General features: G+C 35.5%; 3 protein-coding genes and 1 long non-coding RNA gene across 4 annotated transcripts; 3 read left to right on the top strand and 1 right to left on the bottom strand.

Annotated features, from left to right (window-relative positions):
• Positions 1-1151: 1151 nt before the first annotated feature.
• On the bottom strand, positions 1152-6231 carry LOC143715666 (uncharacterized). The gene is made up of 3 exons (XR_013195852.1): positions 6158-6231; positions 5922-6037; positions 1152-1307 (listed from the first exon to the last, which is right to left on the bottom strand). It is a non-coding gene; the product is annotated as an uncharacterized LOC143715666 (long non-coding RNA).
• LOC143715665 (uncharacterized) lies at positions 4169-7446 on the top strand. Its single transcript, XM_077207438.1, has 6 exons — positions 4169-4221; positions 4777-4806; positions 4884-4993; positions 5122-5150; positions 5943-6053; positions 6180-7446. The coding sequence occupies exons 1-6, from the start codon at positions 4201-4203 to the stop codon at positions 6323-6325; spliced, it is 447 nt and encodes a 148-aa protein (XP_077063553.1). The 5' UTR covers positions 4169-4200; the 3' UTR covers positions 6326-7446.
• A 692-nt stretch (positions 7447-8138) lies between these two features.
• Positions 8139-10592, top strand: LOC143715664 (uncharacterized). The gene is made up of 4 exons (XM_077207436.1): positions 8139-8406; positions 9667-9791; positions 10314-10366; positions 10509-10592. Exons 1-4 carry the CDS (start codon positions 8242-8244, stop codon positions 10577-10579), a joined length of 414 nt encoding a protein of 137 aa, XP_077063551.1. The 5' UTR covers positions 8139-8241; the 3' UTR covers positions 10580-10592.
• Positions 10593-11407: 815 nt separating this feature from the next.
• tada2a (transcriptional adaptor 2A) lies at positions 11408-25498 on the top strand. Its single transcript, XM_077208866.1, has 15 exons — positions 11408-11683; positions 12156-12262; positions 12366-12425; positions 12648-12739; positions 14629-14792; positions 16102-16190; positions 16289-16361; positions 16752-16815; positions 19162-19205; positions 21141-21251; positions 21550-21621; positions 21783-21915; positions 23553-23596; positions 24707-24780; positions 24887-25498. Exons 1-15 carry the CDS (start codon positions 11659-11661, stop codon positions 25070-25072), a joined length of 1338 nt encoding a protein of 445 aa, XP_077064981.1. The 5' UTR covers positions 11408-11658; the 3' UTR covers positions 25073-25498.
• Positions 25499-25806: the final 308 nt, after the last annotated feature.

Below are 25806 nucleotides of genomic sequence, written 5' to 3'. Positions count from 1 at the left end.
AGACCCATCGGCCAGATGGATCCAGGTAGATTCATTGATAGAGGGCGAAACCTGCCTTTACTGTGATCTTAATGCAATTATAACTGACAGAAGCTCTTTATCGCAAATGTAAGAATGACAGAGGCTGATGCAATAACTGTAAACATTTAAAGGGACAGTACAGTCAAAAATGAAACGCTTTAGAAGGCCCTGGAAACTACATGCTTTCATTATAGAAAAGAACAGTTCAACACTTCAGCATAAAAAAAATTACTATGCTGAAAAACAAAATTAACTTTTTAACTGTGAATACACGACACCATTTTCAAATAAAAACAAAGTTTCGACTCGTTTGGGGGCCTGAAAACGCAAACTTTTGAAAACGGATTTCAAAGTGCAAGTTTTTGAAAAAAAATACCGTCATCGTCGTCTGTGTAAACTACAAAAAACGCGAATTTTTGAAAACAGTGACATCATACGCATGCGTATTATGTGTTCAGTTCAGTCTACAGGTGTGTCTTTACAAGGTGACATCGCTTACTACTGGTCTGGCAGAAGAATACTGCATTTTTAGTCTTTTTCATGGATCTGTGTGAACTAGGATTGTTTTTTCAATGTTGTCGACTGTACGCTAAAAGTAAAAAGTAAGCAAAGTAAAAACTTTGCCGTTTTTTAGTACATCATTGTCGTGTAAATGTACCCTTAATCAGAAACTGAATACAGTTATACACAAGTGAATAGAAATAAAATGTAAATTAGTCAGATTAAGAATTAAAAAAATCACTTGGTAATTAATATACATCTAAATGCAGTAAGCAAAATACTTTAAGATTAATTAAGTTATCCGCGTTGTGCATCAGTACTTTTTAGGTTTTAGTTTGAGTGACAGGCTTAACTCGTTTCATTATTTTGCATGTAAATAGTAAAAGCTTTGATATTAATTTGCCAAAATAGATAAACCTTTAGATAAATACATCTGGATGGCCTCCGGCCAGAACGAGTGCATATGCGAGTATGAGGAGGAGAGTTTGGCAGCAGGCCCTGATGCCTCCAACTGACCTCATTCATCAGCGCAGACAGGCAGCCGAATGCATTAGTGATGTCATAGTGGTATTACGCATCACTGCTGCAGGAACCAATGAGGCACAGAAGTAAGAGGAATGAGATCATAATCAGGGATAATATATGATCAGCCCTCTTTCTTCATTCCATACTGTGCTCTTTGACACTGAATGTGGCGCATGATGCATCTTAACCAGCTGTGGAATCATTCCTTGACGTATGGCTCCACCTGATGTGCCTAATGATGCAGGACTCCTAAATTAGCCCTAATGCAAAAAAAAAAGTTATTACTATTTTTCATGGGGTCTTTAGGCATTGCTCGGAATTCGTTTTCTTCAATATTTGAAGAAATTATACATGCATAGTATGCATTTTTTTTAAACATGACATTTCCTAATACAATTGCCAAACTGTGCAGTATACAAAAGAGAAAACAGTACTGTATCCCACAATGCATTTGGTATTGCATTTTCAGTAACACTATATATAAAAAAAAGTGGATCAAAACCTTTCATCAAAGTTATACTTGAATTTTGAACAATTCCTGTTCTTGTCTTAGGACAACTCTGATGAACTTTATTGATCCACTTCAAATGTTGACTATGTATATATATTTTGAATTTTCTATCCATCAAGGAATCTTGAAAAAAAAAAAACTTTTTCACGACATAATTAAGCAGCGCAACTGTTTTCAACATTGAAAATAATAATAAATGTTTCTTGAGCCCAAATCAGCATATTATTATGATTTCTGAAGGATCATGTGACACTGAAGACTAATGATGCTGAAAATGTAACTTTGCATCACAGGAAAAAATTACATTTTAAAATATATTAAAATGAAAAATATTAAAAAATAAATATTAAATTTAATTATTATAACTGTTTTTTAAAATAGTAATAATCATTTATGTGTTATGTTTTCCTATATTTTTCCAAAAAATATATTTTATATATAATATTTTCATAAAATTAAAAAAACTAACTGACCCCAAAATTATAATTGAATTATAACAATATTATTTAAAATACATAAATAAATAAATAAAAATATGTTTTTAATAACAAACATTTATTTATAACAATAAAGCGTATACATGTGAATTAAATGTAAAGTTGCATGATATCGTATCCATTTCTAACACAGCCTCTGTTTTTAAAAGAGTACCCACAGAGACATATAGCAGATGCTCTCTTTTCATCTTTGGGGCCCCATGGGGGGTGTCAGGATGGAAGGGGAGAGTGAGAAACAAAGCACGAGGAGGGGGGATGTATGTATTGTGTCATGGGGTGATGGTTGTGGGGGTAGGATATATTGATGATAATGTGGCACACTTCTTGTATGGAGCGAGTATGGCCCAAGTCTTAGATCAGTACAAAAGGGGCCCGAACCCCACTGGTGTCTATCAGACCCTTTACTAGCAGAGGGCGGGTCACAAGCCAGCCGGTCCAGGGCCCAAAGGCCTTTCAGTGAACAGTTCCTAATAGAACCGTTTTTGTTTCTTTGTATGAACGTTTTATTAATCTAAAGAAGCTTTTCCCACTGTATTTCCACTTATATGTAATAAAAAGGTTCCATGGATGTTAAAAAGTTCTTCATGGAACCACAGATGCAAATAAAGAACCTTTATATTTAAAAGTTGTATAGCGAAAGCATATATGCATCTAAGTTTAAAACCGACGCTGGATAAACTTAAAGTAGTGATGTCATTAGTGGCTATGTTAAAACATTAAAGCCCAGTCAATGGTTTTAACTAGCATATGCCAACAAAGACAAAATTAGGACTGAAACTTAAACAGCACACAATGCAAACTGCAATTTTCATAAAAGTTATTAAGCGTCATATATTAAGAACCTTTCTTTGTTTGGAAATCAATAGTGCAGCTCTAAGATCACACTTGGTAGCAGCTGGTAAAATTGTGAAACCTCTCCCTGAGGATCTCCCAGTATCCCACTGGGAATGTCTGGTGCCAACCGCCCTCTCTATCGCCCTCTTGTGGCAGGAGGAGAAAGAGACCCTGTAGAAGAGAGTCCAGTTCTTTGTGTGCCTTTTTATCATAATGGGATTGTGTCTTTTCAATTATTGTCTTTTCCATATGCTATTGTGTACGTCTACGGTGGAAATAAAGCAACATATTTGTTGTGTGCCTACTTTGACACAATAATGGTGGTGCAAGATCATCACCTAGTGGTGTGAGATGGAATGTTTTAGAAATGTTAATGGAATAGTTCACTTAAAAATTTAAATTCTGTCATAATTTACTCACCCTCAAGTTGTTTCAAACCTGTATGAATTTCTTTCTTCTGCTAAACCCAAAAGAAGATATTTTGAAAAATGGCATATTAGGGGGAAAACAATACTATGGAAGTCAATGCAGATGCTATAATATTATTATTATTATTATTATTGAAATAAAAGGCCACTCAAGTGAACTTAAAGAGAGTACACGTCATGACTGTCTCTTAACACAGTACATAATCTGTATAGAAGTTATATGTAGTCTGTAGTTATATATAGTTATACAGTATATAGACCCTCTATATCAGGGTTAGGGTAGGTAGAAGTAGCGAGGACTCAAATGCAGGACAATGGTTATTTATTAAGTAAAAAATTAAAACAAACACTACCCGATGAGGGAAAACAAGAATAAATAAGGAAGCAAACAAAAGATGGTACCGAGGGAGGACAGGCGGGGCAAATTCACCAATAATCAGGTAACAAGATGGCAGGGGCTAGACAGGAGAGCACATGGCACAAGGAAACACACATCCCAAGCCATGTGCTCAAATCACCTATGCTGCCAATGAGAACACTCATAAGCCACGTGTTCACACAAAACATGACAACATGAAACCACACAGCCAGTGATAAATACAAGCTGCGTGCAACACAGAACAAGACAAAACATGACATAAAAGCACATTAAACAAGGCACACAGACAAGACAAAACAGGAGTGTCAGGGCTCTGTCACAAAACCAAGAAATAGACTATGTATAAAACTTATTAAATATTGTTTTAAATGAATAAATATGAAACTACGCTCTTCAATAAATGAGGAGAAATATGACTCAGCATGAGTCAGTATGAGTGCAAGCAGCGTTCTCTGCTGAGAGTAACCCGGATGCAACGAGAGTTCGGGAGGTAACAGTTACGCCATGACACGTGGAAAAAAAAGGGTACTTAATGTGAATTTTATATGCACAAATTGCAGAATAAGAACATATTTTCTATGCGAAGTGAAGCCGAATCCGAATCCTACAATATTGTGAAGATGAACTTCCTTTATATAGTGAAAGTGTGTGTTGGTTTTTTTTTTGGTAGTGTGTGAAAGCAGGTTAGCATTAGCCTATGGGTCTAGGTGTTGTGGGCAGGCCGCAAGTTTCTGTTTGTTTTGCAAAACATGTTGTTATGATCATCATGTGGAAGAGTGGTGAAAAAAGAAACCACGTTTGATCACTGTCTAGTTCGTTTAAAAGTAGGTTACTGGGGTAACCTCAAAGTCATTTGCAAGACAAATATGTGGGATGGAGGAGGACCGTAGACAGAGAGAAAGCAGAGCCTGATCTACCCAGACTCACTGGGGGCTTCTGGATAGTTTAGCATGAATTGAATGCTAACGTCATTCTTAAGAAATGTTTTAGTAATTGGAATCATCACTGATCCTAAGAAAATTTTGCTTATCAATTCTCCACAGGATTTTACTCATTTACCTCTATTTATTTTCTTTTCAGATCCCACTTCAATGTGAAGACACTGATAACGTGCGTATGATTTATGCTAATAGAGAACTATTAAATATTTGCTTGAACACTATAGACAATGTGTTGTTACTCTGCAGATTTCAGCTCAGTGTCAGGATGACCAATTCGGGTTGAATGCTGAAGTGGTTTATGACAAAGAATCCTTTCCCGTACGGAGGTGCACTCCATTTGTGACTGACTCATACAGGTATCATGGGTAAACCTTTGACACATATACACATGCTTTACTATACATTCAGTTTTAAGCCTATTGATTTTGTATGATAAAATATATTCAAGTTTAATTTGATTTTTTCCCCCCACAATAATTTGTAGGGTAAGAGTTACTGGGCAGAATCACACTGGTAAGTATTCAATATGTGATATTATATCTCTCTCTCTATGTATATATGTGTATGTATATATATATATATATAGAGAGAGAGAGAGAGAGAGAGAGAGAGAGAGAGAGAGAGAGAGAGAGAGAGAGAGAGAGAAATATATATTAAGAAATCAAACTGGTGAGTAAATTAAATCTTTAATATTCAATATTATAATAAATAATATTAAACATATACTGTACAGTACCATTCAAAAGTTTGGAAACATTACTATTTTTATTGTTTTTGAAAGTCTCTGTTGCTCATCAAGCCTGCATTTATTTGATCAAAAATACAGAAAAAATGTAATATTGTGAAATGCAAATTAAAGTAATGGTTTTCTATTTTAATATACTTTAAAATATAATTTATTTCTGTAGTGCAAGCTGAATTTTCATTAGCCATTACTCCAGTTTTTAGTGTCACATTCATCATTCTAATATTAAATGTTAAACCTTTTTATATATATTTTTTTAAAATAATATATTTAATATATTAATCTTTAAGTTGAAGTAATCTTGAATTAATTTATAAATATAGTTATATATGTAATGTTAATGTAAACAACTTGAAATATTAAAGTATATTAACAATTAATATTAACTTAATAAATGCTATACAACTATTTTTCAAAGTTGCATTAACTTATGTTAACAAATTATACATTATTGTAAAAAAAAAAGTGTGTTCTATACAACATCTTTTATTGTATATTGTGTGTGTACTATAAGTGTTCTTGTGGTATGTATTGTTTACAGTTGTTTCATGTTTCCTCAGCTGCTGGTCAAGTGCTGGATTCATTTGCTGTGAATGGACAAATCAGTGCAGCTGCAGGCTTCTCCACAAACACTGATGATATGGGTGCCGACAGCCTAACGTTCACAGATGGTGAGAAATGTCTCAAAAAGTACAAACTATCAAAATGTAACATAAAACACTTTATATTAATATGATTTGTTTAAAATACTCAATAACAAAAAGGCTTGATGTACCTTGATGTGGGGATCTGTCCAGGATTCTTGGCATCCGATGGCATGGGAGACAACGGCCATGAGCTGATGAATGGAGATGAACGCTATGAAAAAGAGAAGCGTGTGTATCCAAAGGGAAAGAAGAAAAAGCCAAAGAGAGGGGGGAGAATGTATCAAATTCACAATTAGAGTGGAAAAAAAACTACAATTATTGTAGCAGGAATGTAAAGGTACGTCACGCAGTGTTGCATTATGGGACTTGGGCGCCATGTTTACAGGCATGATCTCTGTTTACCTTTTCACCGGCTGTTGCTATGACATTTAATTGTGGATGTGTTTGGCTAAAACGAGGTAAAATTGAAGAAGAACAGAAGAAATTGAGAAGTTGAAAGAAAAAGAGAAGGAACCCTACCGGGAGAAACTAAATGGCACTGCCAAAAAACGTTATTTGGACAAACTGTTCCACGATAAACAACGTTGATCCATATGATTTAGCAGCCCAAGACTGTCACTTAATGTACTGTATTTATTAAGCAGTTATATAAAAACTTGATTCACAAACATTTTAAAAAGGTATGTAAAAAGATGTACAGAATATCAAATTATAAATAAGCAAATTGTTCATTGAAAACAAAATAAATATAATTTAATTCATGCAATATGGCCTGGCTTTATCTTCTGCTAATATAAACCACAAGTTCAACATCATTCATCAACTATCCTTCATAGACATCAAGGAATATACAATACACAACCAAATTTTTATCAAACGTAGTATGTAGTGGAGGACAGTAACTAAGTACATTGACTCAAGTATTGTACTTGCGTAAAAAATTAAATAAATATGAAGGCGGACCCATAATGCAACACGCCGTGATGTAACCTTTACATTCCCTATTTCTATAAGCTTTAGTTCTAAAAAAAAAAAAAAACTTTAAAAAACTATAAATCTATAACTCTAAGTGTGTATGCCATCTAAAATGCTTAAATTTATTAATAAATAGTAAAAGTGACAATACATGCTGTCATTCATTATTGAAAAAGCATGAACTGATACATACAGTCAAAGACATATAAAAGACGGTGCACTCCTGTTGACTGGGTGAAACTACAGAGCACAATATGGCGTAATACGTCCCACCTACTAAATAAAAGAGCCAATCACCATTAGCTGGTCTAGCCTGAAAAGGCAGCTTTTTAACACTATTTAAGCATAAGAAACAACATTTATGGGACAGTCCATCTCAGATTTTGTTGCTGATTTGAAATATGTTATTTATTGGTGAGTTTGGCAAGCAGATTTTGAGATATTAGGATTCCCCCATTCAAATAGATAGGAACTGGCCCTGGATGCCCTAATTAGCTGCAGAGAATTGCAAATATGGCCACTGAGTGAACAGACTTTCCTTGAAAGGGACTTTGATACAGTTCAGAGTGGCAGCAAAATAAACTGTCTGCAATGCAGAAAATCTTGAGTGAATCAAATGCAGGAAATTGACCCTTTGCTAAGCCCCACCCTCCCTAGTTACAGTTGCTACGCCTGTCAAGCTTTCGCACCTGGCACGTCTTGTCTCTAATCGTCTTATTTTACGTTAAAATATATGCATTATGAACAAAGAACCGTCATTATTTCCAAGCAATAGGTGTTTTTGTTAATCCTGTACTTGCATGCAAATTTAAGATGAAATAGTAAATGTTGTAGTGTAAAGGCCCAACCATGGACTGGAGTTGAAAATTAGCAATAGCTATAAACTCTTTTTTGCATAGCATCAGTCACAGACTTGTTTTGTACTATGTTTAATTGCAATGTCCATGTCAAATAAATGAATAAATAAAATAAAAAAAATAAGCAAGAAACTGGTTTTGACAGAGGAACAGAAATCAAAAATGTAAGAGACCCAGCCTAACATTCTCAGATAAAACCATCTCATGTTCGCTGGAATGCCAGTATTACTGATTGTAAGGATACAGGGCATATTTCAAGCAAAATTGTTTATTGTTTATACAGGAAGGAATGGGTGTTACAGGAATGTTTTCTCTTCCGGTGTGTTGGAAAGGATGCCTTTTATTCCACAGCATAAGGAGAAGCAGAGGAAGAGACCGGCATGAAGCAAATATCAGTCCCGAATGGACGTAAATTAAGTGAACTCAGTGAACTTTTCAGAAAAGTTACAAGAGAAAAACAAATTACGTTGTGTATTCTTTTTGGAAATGGAAGGCTGTCCAGATCCAGCTATGAGAACTTCCAGTTATACCACTTGCCGCAGAAGGTAGGAGAAAACGCAACGACAAATACTTATATTAATTCATTTAGTGTCATTAGAATATGAAAAGATAACACTGATTTCCTATGTATTGTAAAACAATGTATATAATATAATATGTTGATGAGGGAATGATGATGTTAAATTTATACGACTTGACGTCACACATAGTGTAATACGTATCATTTAAGTGACGCAAATACTGGAATTAAATAATTCCGGAATAGCAAAGAAAAATGACATCTGCAAATGACAGCAATGAAAAGGTAAAATTTTTAATACAACCATGTAAGCTTACAAATGTGTTTGTTTTTTCAAAATTGGAGGAGGAATGCTTATTGCAAATCTGTTCTTAAACACATACGATATGAACGGTATTTTACCGTTAGATGACTTCAGTGTGGCATATGCATGACCTTGATTGCCAACATGCTGGTCCCCATGCTGTTGAGTTAACTGCATAGTTTTAAGTATCTGGATAATGATTAAAGTTATGATAACTATTGTTATGAAACCATTTTGTTTGTTATAGTCAAGACATAAGAGGTTAGTCATATTGTGGTAAGTAAATATCACATAGCGGTTCATTCATGCTTTACAAAACCAGTTATGAATGGACATCCACTGTACTAACCACCTGTAAATAAAGCAATAGAAAAATTCTTGTCAAAACGAATCATCAACAATTTATGAAAACCCCTCCATTTGGTTAATTTCCTTCTCTATTATCCTTCTGAAGCATCACAACATAAATAGTTGAAAACATTGTAATTTTAGCATTGTAGCTTTAGCCTTTTTAGATGTCAGAAAAAGCCATGACCTTCAAATGATGTTTATATTTTGTAAGGCACCTATTTATTTATTTTTTTATCTTTTCGTTAGGGCCCGAGCACTGATGGTGTGATTCCGTATTGAAATTGCTTAGTTTATTTATTTATTTTGGCTATGATGGCTTGGATGATGTCACTAACATTGCATGCACAAAAATTGTCGTCTGTAATAATAGGGCCTCAAATACAACACAAGCAGCACAAGTTTTGGAAATAATAGAGTAATTCATTTTTAAATATCTACTTTTAATCAATGTTTTTGAACTTTATAAAGTTTTACTTTCTGCTTCAAAAAGTTCTTAAATGTGTCTTTGTGTTATATTTACATTATCTATTATTTATTGTCATTGTAGTTGGTCCATTAGTACTGAAAACAAACCTAATTCCATAGGCTGCTATAAATTGAGGGGTTTTCTATGTTTGTGTTTCATTAAAGGTTTCTGTACAGTGTAAGGATAATCGATATGGATATGGTGGGGTGGTGGTGATTGGAGATGAAACCTTCCCCATGACCTCAAGCTGTATCCCAGATACGACAGGGTACAGTCAATACATAGCCAGGTAAGCCTTTCAAAATTCATTGAAAGAGATGCCTTAAGGTCTGTTCACTCCAATAGCGATAGCTATAAAGATAACTATATTAGCATCCACACCCATGGATAATAACATTGTTTATTACTGTCAATGTTTTTATCGTTCATCAGCTGAAAAAAAAAAGTTCTGAAAAAAGTGATTCCAATATCGTTTCTGTGCTTTTTTAGTTGTGGTGTGGACTCAACTATTCTTTTATATTAATACTTTTTTTTTAGAACTATATCTTTATTGTTATTATTATAGTTATCATCCATTGTGTAAATGAGCCTTTAGAGATTAATCTGATGCAGGATACTACGCTTACAAACCACCATAGTATCATCATGTATTACAAACAGTGCTCAAGACAGTGTTGAAAGGTTTAGGGTGGGATACGCAAAAGGCTAAAAAGCAGATGTTACAGTGTGCAATCTATGCTAATTGCAAAACATTTGCTTTCTAATCCTTTGTTTTCCAAAGAATGGACTTAATTTTTTGTGTTTGCAACAGGGTCGGAAATCAGTTCGGTGCTGGAGTCATTAATGCAGAGAATTGGAATGATGGTAAGATTCTCATTTATTTATCAGTTTGTTTTCTATAATTACTTTAGCTTTAAGAAATTTCCTAGTCATTTCAAGTGCATGTCTTTTCACTATTTATTTGTAAACACTTGTAAAGACAAGCACCTTATCTGTTCCATTTCAGCTCGAGCATCTTGCAATGATAATGCATCTAGGTGTTCACATGGTCCCTCTTTTAAGGTGGAGAAGAACTGACGGCTGAAGGGAGAAATAAAAAAGTCATTTCTATAGGAATGGTGGTACGCAAGAAATTGGTACGCTACAGTGATGTGCTTTGAGCACCCAGTAAACTCATGAAAATACCATTAAAACCTGAAAAAATACTTTGTGAACTGTGTTTTTATTAATGCAATGCAGTGAATGACAACCACATGGTCTCCCAGTGGCTTAAATTATTGGCAGTTTAGTGTTAAAGGGATTTTTCACCCTGACATGAAAATTCTGTCTTTCTGTCCTCAAGTTGTTCCAAACCTGCCAAACCTACATTTCTTTGTTCTGCTGAACACAAAGAAACAAAATGAGACTGAATAAATATTCCCTCAGGAATCAGTCTTTACATGACTATAATCAAATAATTTAAGAAGTTAAAGATAGAAAACATTAAAAGTGTAAAGCATACATATATAAATAACTGACAGACATACAGCTTGGATCATATCATACGTCGTCATCAGCAAGATATCCATCAAAACGACGTAGGCCTACTTACGACGATCTTCTGATGGAATAGTGATGAAGCTGAATGATCTGGGATGGTATTTGTAGCCTACAAGTGAAAAGTGTTGTACACCCTGCATACGTTTGACTTGAAGGGGACTGCAAGTAGGCTACGGTGTGTTTTTGGATAAAACGTATCAGTTACATGAAAAAAAAATTACACTGACTAGAAGGCATTTTCACTGAAATAAAAAAGTACAAGTAGATACAAAATAACACGTGCGATTGAGCCCAGTCTGTCCAGGTAACGTATCACACTGCAGGTGCCGCTGGGGGCGCTGTTGCAAAAAGTAATTTCCCCTCCTCATGGGATGTTCATTGAACTGCATAGAACGACATAGAAGTGTGTTTACATTCTCAATAATGTAACGTTACTAAATACAACGTACATTTTGTTTTCACTCATTCCTTTTAAAAATGAGTCTTAATCCCTGTAACCGTTGAGTTGTAACGTTATTCATCAACAGAAAAAAACCTATAAACATCTCAACTGCGCTAAAACGACATCAAAGAGGAGGAAGGTTGCACATTTGTCCTGATCGGACATCATCTGCAGCATGGATCGTCTGACGGCTTTTGGAAGTAAGTACCTTAGTTAGCAAATATTTTTATCGAGGGCATACAACTACCTACATTTATACGAAGTTCGTTTGTTATCAAAATTACTGTGGTACTACCATTGTTGTTGGTATCTGACAATACCGTGTTTTTGTACCATGATATTGTTTGAAATACCTTGGAGTATGTAAAAACCATGTTTTATGAATATAATAATCATCCACCAAAGTATATATTAATGTACCATGGTGACACGCCAGTATTTGCTAGAGAAGTTGTAACATTAAAAATGTAGTGCATTAAAATCAGAATTATATTTGAGTAAAAGTAAAATTAAATTCCACACAATTCCCTATATATATATATATATATATATATATATATTTTTTTTTATTTTTATTTTTTTTTTAACCCATATTAGTACTGCTATAGGTACAGGTAGATATGGGATATAGGGCCTAGGTCTGTTGATAACTTAATTCTGTGAATCATACAGATGATCCTTTCGATAAGCCTCCCTGTCGTGGATGTTCATCATATCTAGTGGAGCCATACATTAAGTGTGCTGAATGTGGACCGTCACCTTTCCTCCTGTGTCTGCAGGTGGGTCACTGGATCAAGAGTCTCACTACCGTCTGACTGCATACATCACATACTCTCACTGTTAATTTATTATGTACTATATGATTTGATCTTTCTGTTGCAGTGCTTTACAAGAGGATATGAGTATAAAAAGCACCAGAGTGACCACAAGTATGAAATCATGGTAAAGAGAGCAGTTTGGATTGAACTTATTACACTGAATATAAAAGGTTCATATGTAAATAAACATTTAGATTTAAGATATAAATTATTAGTTGTTTTTCTAATCTTTTTTTTAGATAAAATAGTTTAAGTTTTAAATGTTACATTCCAGCCCAGATAACTTGTATCCTGTACACTCTTGTGTCCATAATTTACATCTTTACTGTGATCTGCTTTCTTCTAGACCTCAGATTTCCCTGTTTTAGAGGCTGGCTGGACCGCACAGGAGGAGATGGCTCTTTTAGAAGCCGTCATGGACTGTGGTTTTGGCAACTGGTCAGTCTAGTTATTTTTCTTATATCTCCAATTCTACTAGGGCTCATTTAGGTATTTTAGATAAAATTGTGTGATCAGTGTTGTTATTGTTAACTAACACTATTAAGTACTACTACTACTAAAAACTGTTAAAATGGGTTTAAAATGGTCTAAATGAAAATTAGAAATGTTGCCTTGGCAAATATCTAAAATTAAAAAAAGTTAAAGTACTAATATTACTGAAACTGAAATAAATTAAAGATAAGTAGAAAAATAAAAAAATACACTACAAAATTATAACAACTTATATATAAGTTAAATCTAATTCAAAATGCTATAATAGTACATATATAATGCTAAAATAACACTGCTAATGACGAGGGCTGGGTTGAAATGATTGATTTTATTTTTATGATTTTAATCGATTCTAATTTTGCTGAACCGATATCTTTTATTAATCCCCAGAACTGATTTTTTTAGTCCATGCTGTTTTTAGTTGATGCATGAACAAAACTTCACTGAACATTATTTGTAGCGCATCTTCTATCTAATAAATTGCAATATGGGTTTTGCCTTGTTACTTTTGATATGAAGCGAAGTCTCAGTTTTCAAATTTTCACTAAATTCAAACAATAAATACAGTTTCCACACTCTTTATTGTGGTGTCATAGACTGCTGTAGCCGCCTCAGTTTAAGCGCACGTGAATCTCTTCCTCTTTAAAAGTGCTGTGTGTAACTTTTTTACTCTACTAAAGCATAAAAATACCATAATATGTTTGCAGATATTTAGGAAACATGCTAAGTTCACATAATCGTTTCTCTGAAAAACACTTCTACAGCCAGTTATTTTACTCATTATTTTACACGTTCCGTGTTGTCAGTCGGTTTTTGTTTCGGTCTGTGGGATCTCACCCACTGCCAGTTCACCCAATAGTATTTCGACACCATGGGATGCCAGTTGGCAGGAAACACGGCGTATTGCAGCCTTGGAACAGAGCAAAAAAATAGGGTCAGAGATTGCAGATTTCACACAACCTTAAAAGCCTTTAGATGGTATCCATCAAAAAATCTATATGAACGAGAGCATATTAAAATGCGGATAAATCAACTCATTAAATTACAGTGTGTAAGTCTTCTCGGCTTCCGTTGTCAATTGCGCTCGTTCCTGTTGCGTGTCCTCAAACTGGCAACCAATGTGAGCATCAAGTCTGATGAGGGGGCGGGGGGAACAACCATCTCCGTATTTTAAATTTGGACAGCAGTACCTATTTCGACCACTAGATGTCATTCTTATAGACAGCACCTTTAAATACTAGTTATCGCACAAAATAACCATGAATGAACATCAGAAAGTATGTTGAAAGATACAGTACAACTTATCGAAATCAGTATCACGTCTCATGTAATCGCTCAATCAATCACAGAAAGACATCATTAAAACAGCTTGTAAGCAATGTCTCGTAACAGTACAGATTTTTCAGAAAAGGCATTCAGTGACCAGAAACTCATTATTTAGCACAAAAAAACTAACTCTAGAGATGAGCGTTTTGATTAATATATGCACTATATTACATATTCATATTTTTGCTTAAAGTGTTTTCCAGTATTTAATGTATGTTTGAATATGCCATTAAAAAGTTATTAAATCATTATTATAAAAAGTGCAATTGAAAGTGTTCAATTTAAATGTTTGTATAGAAATTGGTGGTTAACCTTTAATATTATAATAATGTAGCCTACCAACAGACAAGGTTCTCTATGTAGTTTACAGCTTTTGTTGAGAGATTTTTTTTCTTTGAGCAAAAAATGATGTATTATATCTGATATATTCAGATGAATCGGCATTGGACCAAATAGAATTGCAATTTGTGTTAATGCCATGCCAACTAATGACCTCTCTGTTTCTTCAGGCAGGATGTGGCTTACCAGATGCGCACCAAGACCAAAGAGGAGTGTGAAGGCCACTACATGAAGAACTTCATCAACAATCCTCTGTTCGCCTCCACTCTGCTCAATCTCAGACAGATGGAAGATCATCTGTCCCGGTCAGCAGACACTGCAATTCCTTTTAAGCGTAAGTGAGCACCAGAAACAAGTTACTGTTGTGTTAAAATATGCACACACACAAGGTATAAACAAACTAAACTAAAAGTCTAATCAGTCCAGTAAAATTTCATCAAAGGTACACTATGTACAATTATAGATAGTGTCAATACATCATCAGTCCTTATTCCAAAACGTGTTTTTGTCTTTACCCTGATTCACTATGGTAAGCCTATTGTAAGTGTTTAAATTTTATGATGGTTTTCGTGGGAAATTGTGTACATATGTCACTCGCCGATGTGTCTCTCGTCATATCCTTAAATGGAGAAAAGTTGCTCCGGGTACTTTAACCCTTGTATGGTGTGTGAGTGGCAGAGGTTTGTTGTCACAACGAGCGAGAACGGTTGAGATGGAGCAGCTAAATCTTGAACCTCTGGGGAATTACCAGTTTTAAACAAACGCCGAACAGAGGAGAGTCTGCTGGCAAAAAGAGAACATGACTGAGCTCGTAATAAAACAAGGATCAACATTGGCTTGGCTTTTCAGAAATGGCAAGAATTGAGGGATTTGAAACATTGCATAAGCAATGTGGAGATTTTTTTTTTTTTTTTACTCAACAGGTAAAATATTTTATAAAACAGATAAATTGCCATATGTAGCTCTCTAACAGAGTTCATTGTAAAGCATTATCTATTGTGAAGGCTCATTTCATTATGGTTGTTGTTATGCTTTGTTGGAATTTATTTTCAAGTACAGTGTCTATTAATGGGTAAAGCTACAGTAACGTCTTCAGCTAGTCAGCTTGAGATCCTTTCCATGTAAACTGGTTTTATTTCTTAAGCTTAGTAGTGAATGTTTTTTGAGGAGTAGGTTAATCTCTCTCACTTTTTAAAGTTATGATAAAGAACCATATTTATCCGCATAGTCACGCAGAGCCGAAGCACAACCAAAACAATGTTCTTCCACAAAATACATACAGTTTTGTTTTTTAACTGGAGGACCAAAAGTTTTAAATCGATACTGAAAACTTTTTATAGAGATTTTGATTGCAATATTTACTCTTTAATGTCATCCGGATCCTCATTTAATAAAACACTGTGTGCAGGTGAAAAGTCTCAGAGCTCAACAGCCCATGCAGGCATTGATTTATTAGAGTTTGGCCTGGCAGATGAACAGCAGGAATACTAGATGTGCTTGTCTGTTTCATTTGGTTTATAAGATGGCAAACAAACACACAGAGACCATTGTGCAATTTCCAAACTGAGGCAATGAATGAATGATGTTTATTTATAATATATAAATATATATTTTAGGTAAAGGTTGTGTCTTGTCTCTTTCAGCCACTGATGACCCTCCAAGGCCTTCATTCGACTCTCAGCTGTCTAGAGATATGGCAGGATACATGCCGGCTCGAGCAGACTTTATGGAGGTGAGTGATCTACAGTTAATGTGCTTTCTGTTGAGAACAAATTCATTCATACATTATTCAAAGCAACCTCCTTCTTTTCTCTTTGTCTCTAAAATTAGGAGTTTGATAATTATGCTGAATGGGATTTGAAAGATATTGACTTTGTTGATGATGACTCTGATATTCTTCATAGTAAGTGCAACAATACAAAAATGTGAATCAATTCTCTCATTTTACTGAAATGAAATGTGGTTCTCACAGTAATGCGCTGATACAGTCCTTAGCGACTCTATCTATCTATCTATCTATCTATCTATCTATCTATCTATCTATCTATCTATATATATATCTATCTATCTATCTATCTATATATCATCTATACACGCACACATACTAACATTCAAAAGTTTGGGGTCAGCAAGATTACTCAAAAATGCTATAGTAATATATATTTCAGTAAAATGACAGAATTTGCATGGATTAATTCATTTATATTCTTGCAATGTTAAAGAAATCACAGTGTAGTTAAAGCTGAGTTTTTGTTAATTTCTTTTTACCATGTTTGTGGAATGTTTTTCAAAGCACTCAAGGTTGCAGTAGTGGATATTTATCACTCCAGACTGAAAGAGAGACAGAGGAGAAAAAAGTATGTATGAAAAACACACGTTGTACTACCAAAGAACAACCACTAGAGGGCCACGTTAGACTTAAATTATATAAAAAATTCAAGCATTATTTATATTTCCATTTAAACGTATGTTTCTAAATGAGCAGAATATTTATAAACAAAAATATATGCTATACTGTTACACATTGAAGAATTTAATCAAATTAATACATGCACATACAACTCACTGAAATGCATTCCTGGAATTTAGCTAGTGTGTTATGTAACCTAATCCATAGCAACTGATCAGCTAGCCTGATTCTTAGCACAAACAGCTCTAGTGGTAACAGTAACTGTGTAAATCAACATTAATGAGGCCTGGCTTGTGGTATGTGTGCGACTGCAAGGCGAGCTTGACCTCAGTTGTGTACTGAACTGAAGCCTTAGCTGTCGTCTGAGATCTCCTGCAGAGCGGCAACAAGACCAGTGACCAGCCGCTTCCACACAACATCTGAGACCACCACACCAGACACACACCACGAATGAGATGCTTTTAATAAAACATAGCCCTCAGCTGATAATACCAAGCGGCGTTCAATAAAGCAGCAAACCAAGGCTGTGCATTACAGTGATTTTACCATGGTTAAGTAATTTTGATTGCCTTCCCAATGCAATGAGTTCTTTGTGTCTGTAAATGCTGTGAACAATACATGACACTTTAATCAATAACATTACTAGGCACAATGTGGAGCTCCCTAATGATGGTAAAGTCACTAATGCACAGTCTAAAGTGGCATGTTACAACACCTACATTGCATTTAGTAATATTAATAGCAATAAACAAACAATTCTACCACTGAGTAATATACAAAGGTGCAAAAACTAAAGCATGAAATAACTTCATACATCATCTTTTAAAAGTAGGAATAAGTCAAATAAAATATTTTTTTATTATGATGTTAACATCTAAAATTACTTGTGAAAAATACGATTAATTAGTGAAAAAAGTCATAATGTATATTGTTTTTGGAAGAAGTATTTTCTGCTCACCAAGGCTGCATTTATTTGATCAAAATTATATTAATGTGAAATTATTAAAATTTAAAATTACTGTTTTGTATTTTACTATATTATTTTACAATGTAATTTATTTGTGTGATGGCAAAGCAGAATTTTAATCATCATAGTTGTAATCGAAATTATTCAACCCCCATTGTAAATCTGGTTTATTGGCAATATTTACAGACTTCCAGCTGTTTGCAATGAACAAGTCAAACAAAAGTAATTGAAATAGATCAACACAACAAATGTTTAAAGTGTTTTCCCCAAATTCAACTGAAAATGCAACTTTTGCAGAGACTTCTGCAATCTCTAAATTATTCAAACCCTTCATGGCAAGTATCTTTAGAACACCCTTGCTGTTATGACCTGCAGCAAACGAGATGTACAACCAGACACCAGCTTCTGACAGCGTTTCTGAGGAATCTATTCCTCATGGCCTTCAGCTCAGTAATATTCTTGTGTTTGCATTCTGCAACCACCTTCAAATCACCCCAGAGATTTCCTATGGGGTTCAAGTCAGGTGAATGTGATGGCCACTGTAGACTCTTCAAGGACGACTTCTGCAACCAAGCCTTGGTGGAATTTGAGGATTGTCCTGTTGGAAGGTCCAATGACACCCAATCTTCAGCTTCCTCCCTGACGGCATGATGTTTTCTCTTAGGATTTCCTAATACTTCAATGCAAAGCAGCCCCAGAGCATCACCAAGCCCCACCATGCTTAACTGTAGACAGTGTTCTTTTCAGCATATGCTTCATTCTACTTCCTCCAGACATACTGTTGATCCATAGGGCCAAAAAGTTAGTTTGTTTCATCGCTTCACAGAACAGAATCCCAAAAACTTCTGTGGCTTATTTATATGATTTTGAGCAAATTGGAGCCAAGTCAGCCGACTTTTCTTGTGCTTTTGGGTCAGTAGTGGTGTACGTCATGTGTTCTAGCTCAAGCACACCTGGTGCAACTAATGAAGCCCTTGATTAGTTGCATCAGGTGTGCTTGAGACAACACTTGTTTTGCAGATTTGTGCTTTTGTGAGGGATTCTATTCAGAGAGTTGAATAATTTTGAGACTGCAGAAGTCATTAAAAGATGCATTTTCTGTTGAATTTGGGGAAACTACTCGAAATATTAGTGTGTTGAGCTATTTCAATCACTTTTGTTTGATGGTTCACTGCAAACAGCCGAAAGTCTAAAATTGGCCAATGAACCTGATTTGCAATGTGGGTTGAATGATTTTGATTACAACTGTATGTGTATATATATACAATATACATTTATATATACACTTAGTTGGTACTGTGTAATGTTTAAATTGTTGTCTTTTAGGATCATTCGAGACCATGGCCTAATCAACCTACGCAAGTTTCAGAGTAAGACTTCTTTTTTAAATTCATGCTGTTGTGCATCATATTAACCAAACGCTCTTGCCATCTCTTTTACTCCATTTATATGATCAGAATGTGAGGCAATGTTCAGAAGGATCTGCCACAAGATAACTCTCCCTGACCCCCAATAACATGAGCCATCTGTGTGAAATGTTTACAATGAATGCTCGAAATACTGCGATCTCAGATCAACACTGATCCAAGAGCTGTTTTTGCCAGCTGTGATTGCTCCCCTATGAATAGTTTGGCATGAAATGAACATTTTGAATGTAATAACAAAGGAGATTGCATCTTTCGAGCCTTTATTGATCCAGGCCCTCTGGGCACTGTCGCTTCTCTCAGTAAATAGAAGCCCATCCCTGACTATTTCCCACTGGACAATACGGTTAGCCAGCTGGTTTCGATAGGAATACTCTTATCCAATTATTTCCTCTTCATGCAGGGAAACAAACTGGGAAATCCAATCTGGTTTGCGTGTTTTCCTGAGACGTATTGAGTGTTTGTGATGCAAGGAGGGCTTTAAGTCGTTTTTATTTATCCACCGGCTCCCAGACGCCCTCCTCGTCTCCCTGCACTCTCAAGACAAAAGCAAGGCGATAGCTACCGTGGAATTGCAGCCTTGTTGTCATGGAGACTGCAAGAAAGTGTGTGTGTGTGTGTGTGTGTGTGTGTGTGTGTGTGTGTGTGTGTGTGTGTGTGTGTGTGTGTGTGTGTGTTACAAGTGATAATGGAAGCAGTGGCCATGACCTGTTGGCTCACAGCGGTGTTGGTTTATCCCCAATTCAAGAGAGCAAGACAGCTTGACCTGGCTGTGTGCACACCAGCCAGTCTCGTATCCCATCAGCCACTGCTGCATGGAGGGCACTGATATTGTAGTTTGATACATCTTCAGTGATGTATATACGTGTGTGTGTGTGTGTATATATATATATATATATATATATAAAAGTGACAGGCAGAGGTGTGTGTATGCGCTTGTGTTTCTCAGTAACATCACAGCATAGTGGAGGCAGAATATCACACCTCACGCTCACCCACATAGCAGCTTTCTGTTTCTATCGCTCTTGCTCAGTAGGAGCAGGGTTGATCGCTGATACTGTTGCTTACTCAACCCCTTCTAAGGGAGCTGAGCTTCAGTGGTGGGTGAAGAACCATCAGGGAGACTTTCACAGGGCCGCTTGGCACAGCTGGACTCTTGATGCATTGCTGTTGGCATTTGCTTCTCGAAGAAAGCCAATCAAGTCCTTATAAAAAGTGGGAAAACCTGGATTTTCTTTATACCTTAAGTTTCCGAGTTGGTGGCACGTCAGTGAGAAACCATTTTGGACACAATGGATGCAGTGTCTGTATTGACGGTAATTTTTTTTTAAATTTGTGATTTCTTTCTCTATTAACAATAAACTAAGTTACATGTACAAAGTACTATACTATTGTGCATTGTAAGACAATATATACCGATTCAATTTACAGCACCTTCATAAATTGAATAAAAACATAAGCAAAAACACAACTGACCCAATACGCATTCTTCATACATCATTTTGTAGATGTAGAATAAAAAAATCTTGTATTTTATGCAGAAAAGGTACATCGCCATCTTGCTCCAACAAAAGTCATTTGAACGCAACAGACTTTCTAATTAAGACTTCTTAACTCATAAATACAAACTTCCCAGCAGGACTTGAACGCACTGAAGTACACAAACTAGTCAAACTACATTGAAAAAATGTGATTTGTATCTCAAACAGATATGGGTGCTCTTTTCCAAATCAATCACTCAAGGTTCCATTCCATTTAAAATGCTGACTTACAAGCTAGCTGCCTATGTAGACAGCAAGGTAGCTAATAAGGTTTTAGAACAAAGCCATTGTGTTTTCTCTACTTCATCAGATTGATTTTGTTCATCTTTTGCTTTGTCAGTTCTGGAGAGGCGCTATCCCAAGGAAGTGCAGGACCTTTATGATGTCATGAGGCGCTTTGCACGTGTGGTGGGACCCATAGAGCACGACAAGTTCATCGAGAGTCACGCGTGTGAGTATTTAAACCTCTTTTTGCACACTTGATGTACAGGATTTCGTCAGTTTGGTCTATACTTACTAGACTTTTTACTAGTTTTCTTCCTCGGCTGACCTAGGATCAGTCTAGCCCTGTGTTTTGTGGTTTAATGAGCATGTGCAGGACAGTTGGATGAACAAGCCCCCATGTCATTCATGAGTTCAGTCTGTCCGCCCCAGTATTTGAATCAGCCAGGGTGAAAAGTTCACAGATACATCTGTTCTGTTTCTCTCTCTCTCTCTCTCTCTCTCTCTCTCTCTACCCTTGTTGACAGTGGAGTTCGAGCTGAGGAAGGAGATCCACAGACTGCAGGAGTACAGGAGAGAGGGAATTCAGTCCTTCTGTGGTAAGATGGGCGGTAGCCTAAATCTAAAGGAAGTTTATTCAGAAGCAACACAGCAGTGATCTATCAGAGTATTTCACCATAAAATGACATCCATCCAAATATTATCCATATTACCTAGTCAGATTTGCCATCTGATCTTACCCGTGTCATCTGGACTGCAGGTGCTAAGGTGTATGAGAGAGTGAAGCGCACTCGAGAGGACGAGCGCAGGAAGAGGAACGTGCTGTGTGACGTCCTGCAGTACATTCACGATGCCCGTGCTTGCCAACAGTGGCTGCACAAACAGGCTGCCATGTAAGATTACTTCCTTACTGCCACCTTACTCACTCTCTATATAAATTATGTATTGCAATAAGAGAAGTATAATGTAGTATTGTAATTATTACAATTATTTTAATTAATTCAGCTCCAAATGAACTTAATGCTGGGCTTCTTATTATAACAGTATTCTTTAAGAAATCACAAAGAATGGGGAGGGTTACCTGCGCTTCGTGAGGCACACACGCACATTTGCACACACACGCAAGGTCTCTTGCTCTCTCCCTCTCTGCTGTGCGCGCGCTACTCGCAAGCTCTAGATTCCGGTAGATTTGAACTAATTTGTGGGCAGATAATTAACCGCATTTTTTGTAGCTGGATACTCATTCCAATGAGGTTATTGATAAATCGAATTGTTGTTCTTATTTAGGGGGGCTTAGGAACATTTTGGGGTAGCTTCAGCCCCCCTAAAATAGGCCTAACGACGTCCCTGGTCCTGTCTGTTTATATTTTGTTTTAATTTAGGACCAATTTTGTACCAAAGTACTTTTTTTGTCTTTATCATGCTTGTCGGTAACATTTTTAATTGTTTTTGAAAGAAGTCTCTTATGCTGACCACGGCAACATTTATATATATTAAAGCGTCTTACCAATTGAGTTCACAAACACCATCATCCGAACGCAAGATAACACGACAGCTTTTATTGTGTTTTGTCTACACGCTCTAAGACGCAAGTCTTTTATAATGGAGGGGGGGGAAAGCCACAGTGGCTTTCTCGATTGCAGCAACTTGCATTTTTATTGCAGATATTTTGCGCCAATTTTGGTAACTTGAACACGAGATTGAAACTCCTTTATTCACAAATGTTTTATGTAATATACTGCGCACTAGTTCAATTTGCAACTTTGAATGAATACATGGCTTGTGATGCAAAGCTGAATTTTCAGCATCATTACTCCAGTCTTCAGTGTCACATGATCCTTTAGAAATCATTCTAATGTGCTGATTTGCTGCTCAAGAAACATTTCTTATTATTATTTATCAATGTTAAAAACTGTTGTGCTGCTTAATATTGTTGATACAGAAAGTTCAAAACAACAGTATTTAATTAAAATAGAAATATTTTTTGACATTATAAATGTTTTACTGTCACTTGTGATCAGTTTAATTCATAATTTCTGAATAAAAGTATACATTTCTATCAAACAAACAAAAAACCTTACTGACCCCAAACTTTTCCACAGTATTCTATGAGACAAATAAAAAATATATATAAAAACAGTTTTTGTTATTTGTAAATGTATAATAACTGTCATTCCAGCAATCACTCATACTCAGTTCTACTATTTTATTGCTGCCATGAGGGCACTGCTGTTTATTTCTAGCGTTCTTTCTTCTGCTGTTTTACTGGTATCATATATGTGATTCATGTCTCTACCTGCCTACTAATCCACAGTGTATTCTCATTCAAACAGCTTTGGCTGTCAGTTTGTTTGTGTTTTTGTAGCTCCAGCGGTAGCTTCACAAAATTTGATGTAGATATTCAGCAAAAGTAGACAAAGTAAAAGTGAATGAAAGCTGAGAACCCCTAGAGCCCCAGCCCGTCTTTCAGAGATGTTTCAAAAGCATTTGTGTGAGAATGTTTTGCTTTGACTGTGTTTCTCTCTCACAGCGACGCTGGAATCACTCCCGTGGTCACCACTATCACTACCTCAGGTACAGTGCTGCCTATTTCCTCCATTTTTCACGCTATGTCTCCTCTCTTCCACTCAGGTATCTGACAGGCTCAAACACATTAATCTTTTCTCTGAGATGCACTGCTGTAAATGCGCTCAAAAAAAAAGGAAGCCACTCACATCTCTTTGTATTTCTCTCTCATACTTTCACATTTTGTCTCCTTTTGTCACTTGACTGCTCAAATAGGACATATTTAAATGCATATGAATCTGATCACACTCTGACTGCATACAGCGTTGGCTGATACTGATAAATAAGTTGGGAAATCAAAGCATATTTCTGATTAAGCAGACATTAGTTTATTTTAAATCAATTTATTTAATGATACATGCAATGTATTGAATATTGCTATACACCACCAATCAAAAGTTAAAGAATGTTTAATGTTGTTGGACTGGAAGAAGTCTCTTTTGCTCACCAAGGCTTTTATTTGATTTAAAAAAAAACAGAAATATTGTAAAATATTATTACTAGTTATTTCTATGATAATATATTTTAATACACAATTTATTTCTGTTCATTACTCCAGTCTTCAGTATCACATGATCCTTCAGAAATCATTCTAATATGATGATTTGCTGCTCAAGAAACATTTCTTATTATTATCAATATTATCAAACAGTTGTGCTGTTCAATATTTTGCAGAAACTGTGATACGCTACCTTTCTAAAGTTTGGGGTAAGAAAGATTTAAAAATAAAAATTGACAATTAAACATTATTAAAATTACATAAGATTTATATTACAAATAAATGCTGTTCTTTTGAACTTCCTGTTCATCAAAGAATCCTCAAATTTTTTATTTTATTATTATGGTTTCAACAAAGTTATTATGCAGCAAAAACTATATTGATAATAATAAGAACCATTATTAATACCAATAAGTATTAATACCAATAAGTTGAGATTGATTGATTGTTGTTATTATTGTTAAAGACAGCACAACGTTTAATTAATCTGTGGTATAATTGCTGTAATGCACAGCCCATTGTGGCTTATTACTTTACTTGATTATTTCTTATTAGATGATTGCAACTCATCTGTTTCTAACAGTGTTAGCTCTGAATAGTCTCGCTCCTCTGATCCACAGGCAGAAGAAGCGCTCCTCCTCTCAACCTAACAGGGCTGCCTGGCACTGAGAAACTCGACGAGAGAGAAAAAGAGGTTTGCAACTCATGATTTTGCTTCTGGCACAAGCTATTTTTGAAGACATCTGCCTAATTGATTGGATATAATGGATCCTAAACGATTCTGTCATCATCTCTCTCAGTTATGTCAGGTGGTTCGTCTGGTGCCTGGAGCGTATCTGGAGTACAAACAGGCCCTGCTGAACGAGTGCCGGCGGCAGGGGGGTCTACGGCTGGCGCAGGCCCGATCGCTCATCAAGATAGATGTCAACAAGACACGCAAAATCTATGATTTCCTTATCAAAGAGGGCTACATCAATAAGGCTTAGTGATGATTGAACTCCTGCAAGGACATCTGATAAATGAAGAATCATGCTCATTGTAGATCATTCATGTTGAGAATGAGCAATGAGAGATGATAGATTTTAAGAGTACTGGTTGTATGCAGTTCGTTCAAAGTCATTAATTCCTCACACATCTGCACCTGTTTGTTTCTTTATTGTGTGTTTTGGACTATATAAGTTGATAGTTGTGCTCAAAGACTGCTGCTGTTTGTGCCAAGGAGAATCTGATAACACAACGCTGTAACATTAACACGTTTTATTTAGTATTTTATCTACATGCCTTTAAAATTGTGAATTTTTTGAAGTGAAATTGTTTTATGAACATCGCAAAGTCTTAGAAGTACATGTCTGGATCACATTTCACTCCGAATTTAACAAAGAAATAAGAAATTATATATTTTTTAAAGAAAATGAATCCGATTTTTATACTATTATATATGTTGTGATTTTTTTCAATTTCAATTCAATACCTGGCACTATAATATAATAATATATGCATTTTATTTTTTGAGGACAAAATTTGTTATATTGTGAAATTAAATAGTATAATATATAATAATATATATAATAATTACAAAACTAGTTAAGTAAAATGATACTACACATTACAGCAATAGGGAGAAATTGTCTTGACATAATTTTACAATGCAAAAATGTCTTTATCCAAGTCTCTTCAGTTTCTTAATGCAAAGTGTAATATCTTATTTTGTTATAGTTAT

This window comes from Siphateles boraxobius, unplaced genomic scaffold (assembly GCF_051911475.1).
Source record: "Siphateles boraxobius isolate OS27281-9 unplaced genomic scaffold, OSU_SipBor_1 6, whole genome shotgun sequence".
In the NCBI taxonomy this organism is placed as follows: domain Eukaryota; kingdom Metazoa; phylum Chordata; class Actinopteri; order Cypriniformes; family Leuciscidae; genus Siphateles; species Siphateles boraxobius.
This window is presented reverse-complemented; position numbering and strand designations above follow the sequence as displayed.

Excerpts from the sequence above, each read along its gene's own strand:
- tada2a (XM_077208866.1), top strand. The coding sequence starts at position 11,659 with ATGGATCGTCTGACGGCTTTTGGAA. Across the intron at positions 12,740-14,628 it reads GACTGTGGTTTTGGCAACTG|GCAGGATGTGGCTTACCAGA; the intron begins GTCAGTCTAGTT and ends CTGTTTCTTCAG. Across the intron at positions 19,206-21,140 it reads CAACCTACGCAAGTTTCAGA|TTCTGGAGAGGCGCTATCCC; the intron begins GTAAGACTTCTT and ends TTGCTTTGTCAG.
- LOC143715665 (XM_077207438.1), top strand. The coding sequence starts at position 4,201 with ATGACACGTGGAAAAAAAAGG. Across the intron at positions 4,807-4,883 it reads AATGTGAAGACACTGATAAC|ATTTCAGCTCAGTGTCAGGA; the intron begins GTGCGTATGATT and ends GTTACTCTGCAG. Across the intron at positions 4,994-5,121 it reads TTTGTGACTGACTCATACAG|GGTAAGAGTTACTGGGCAGA; the intron begins GTATCATGGGTA and ends AATAATTTGTAG.
- LOC143715664 (XM_077207436.1), top strand. The coding sequence starts at position 8,242 with ATGAAGCAAATATCAGTCCCGAATGGACGTAAATTAAGTGAACTCAGT. Across the intron at positions 8,407-9,666 it reads TATACCACTTGCCGCAGAAG|GTTTCTGTACAGTGTAAGGA; the intron begins GTAGGAGAAAAC and ends GTTTCATTAAAG. Across the intron at positions 10,367-10,508 it reads TGCAGAGAATTGGAATGATG|CTCGAGCATCTTGCAATGAT; the intron begins GTAAGATTCTCA and ends GTTCCATTTCAG.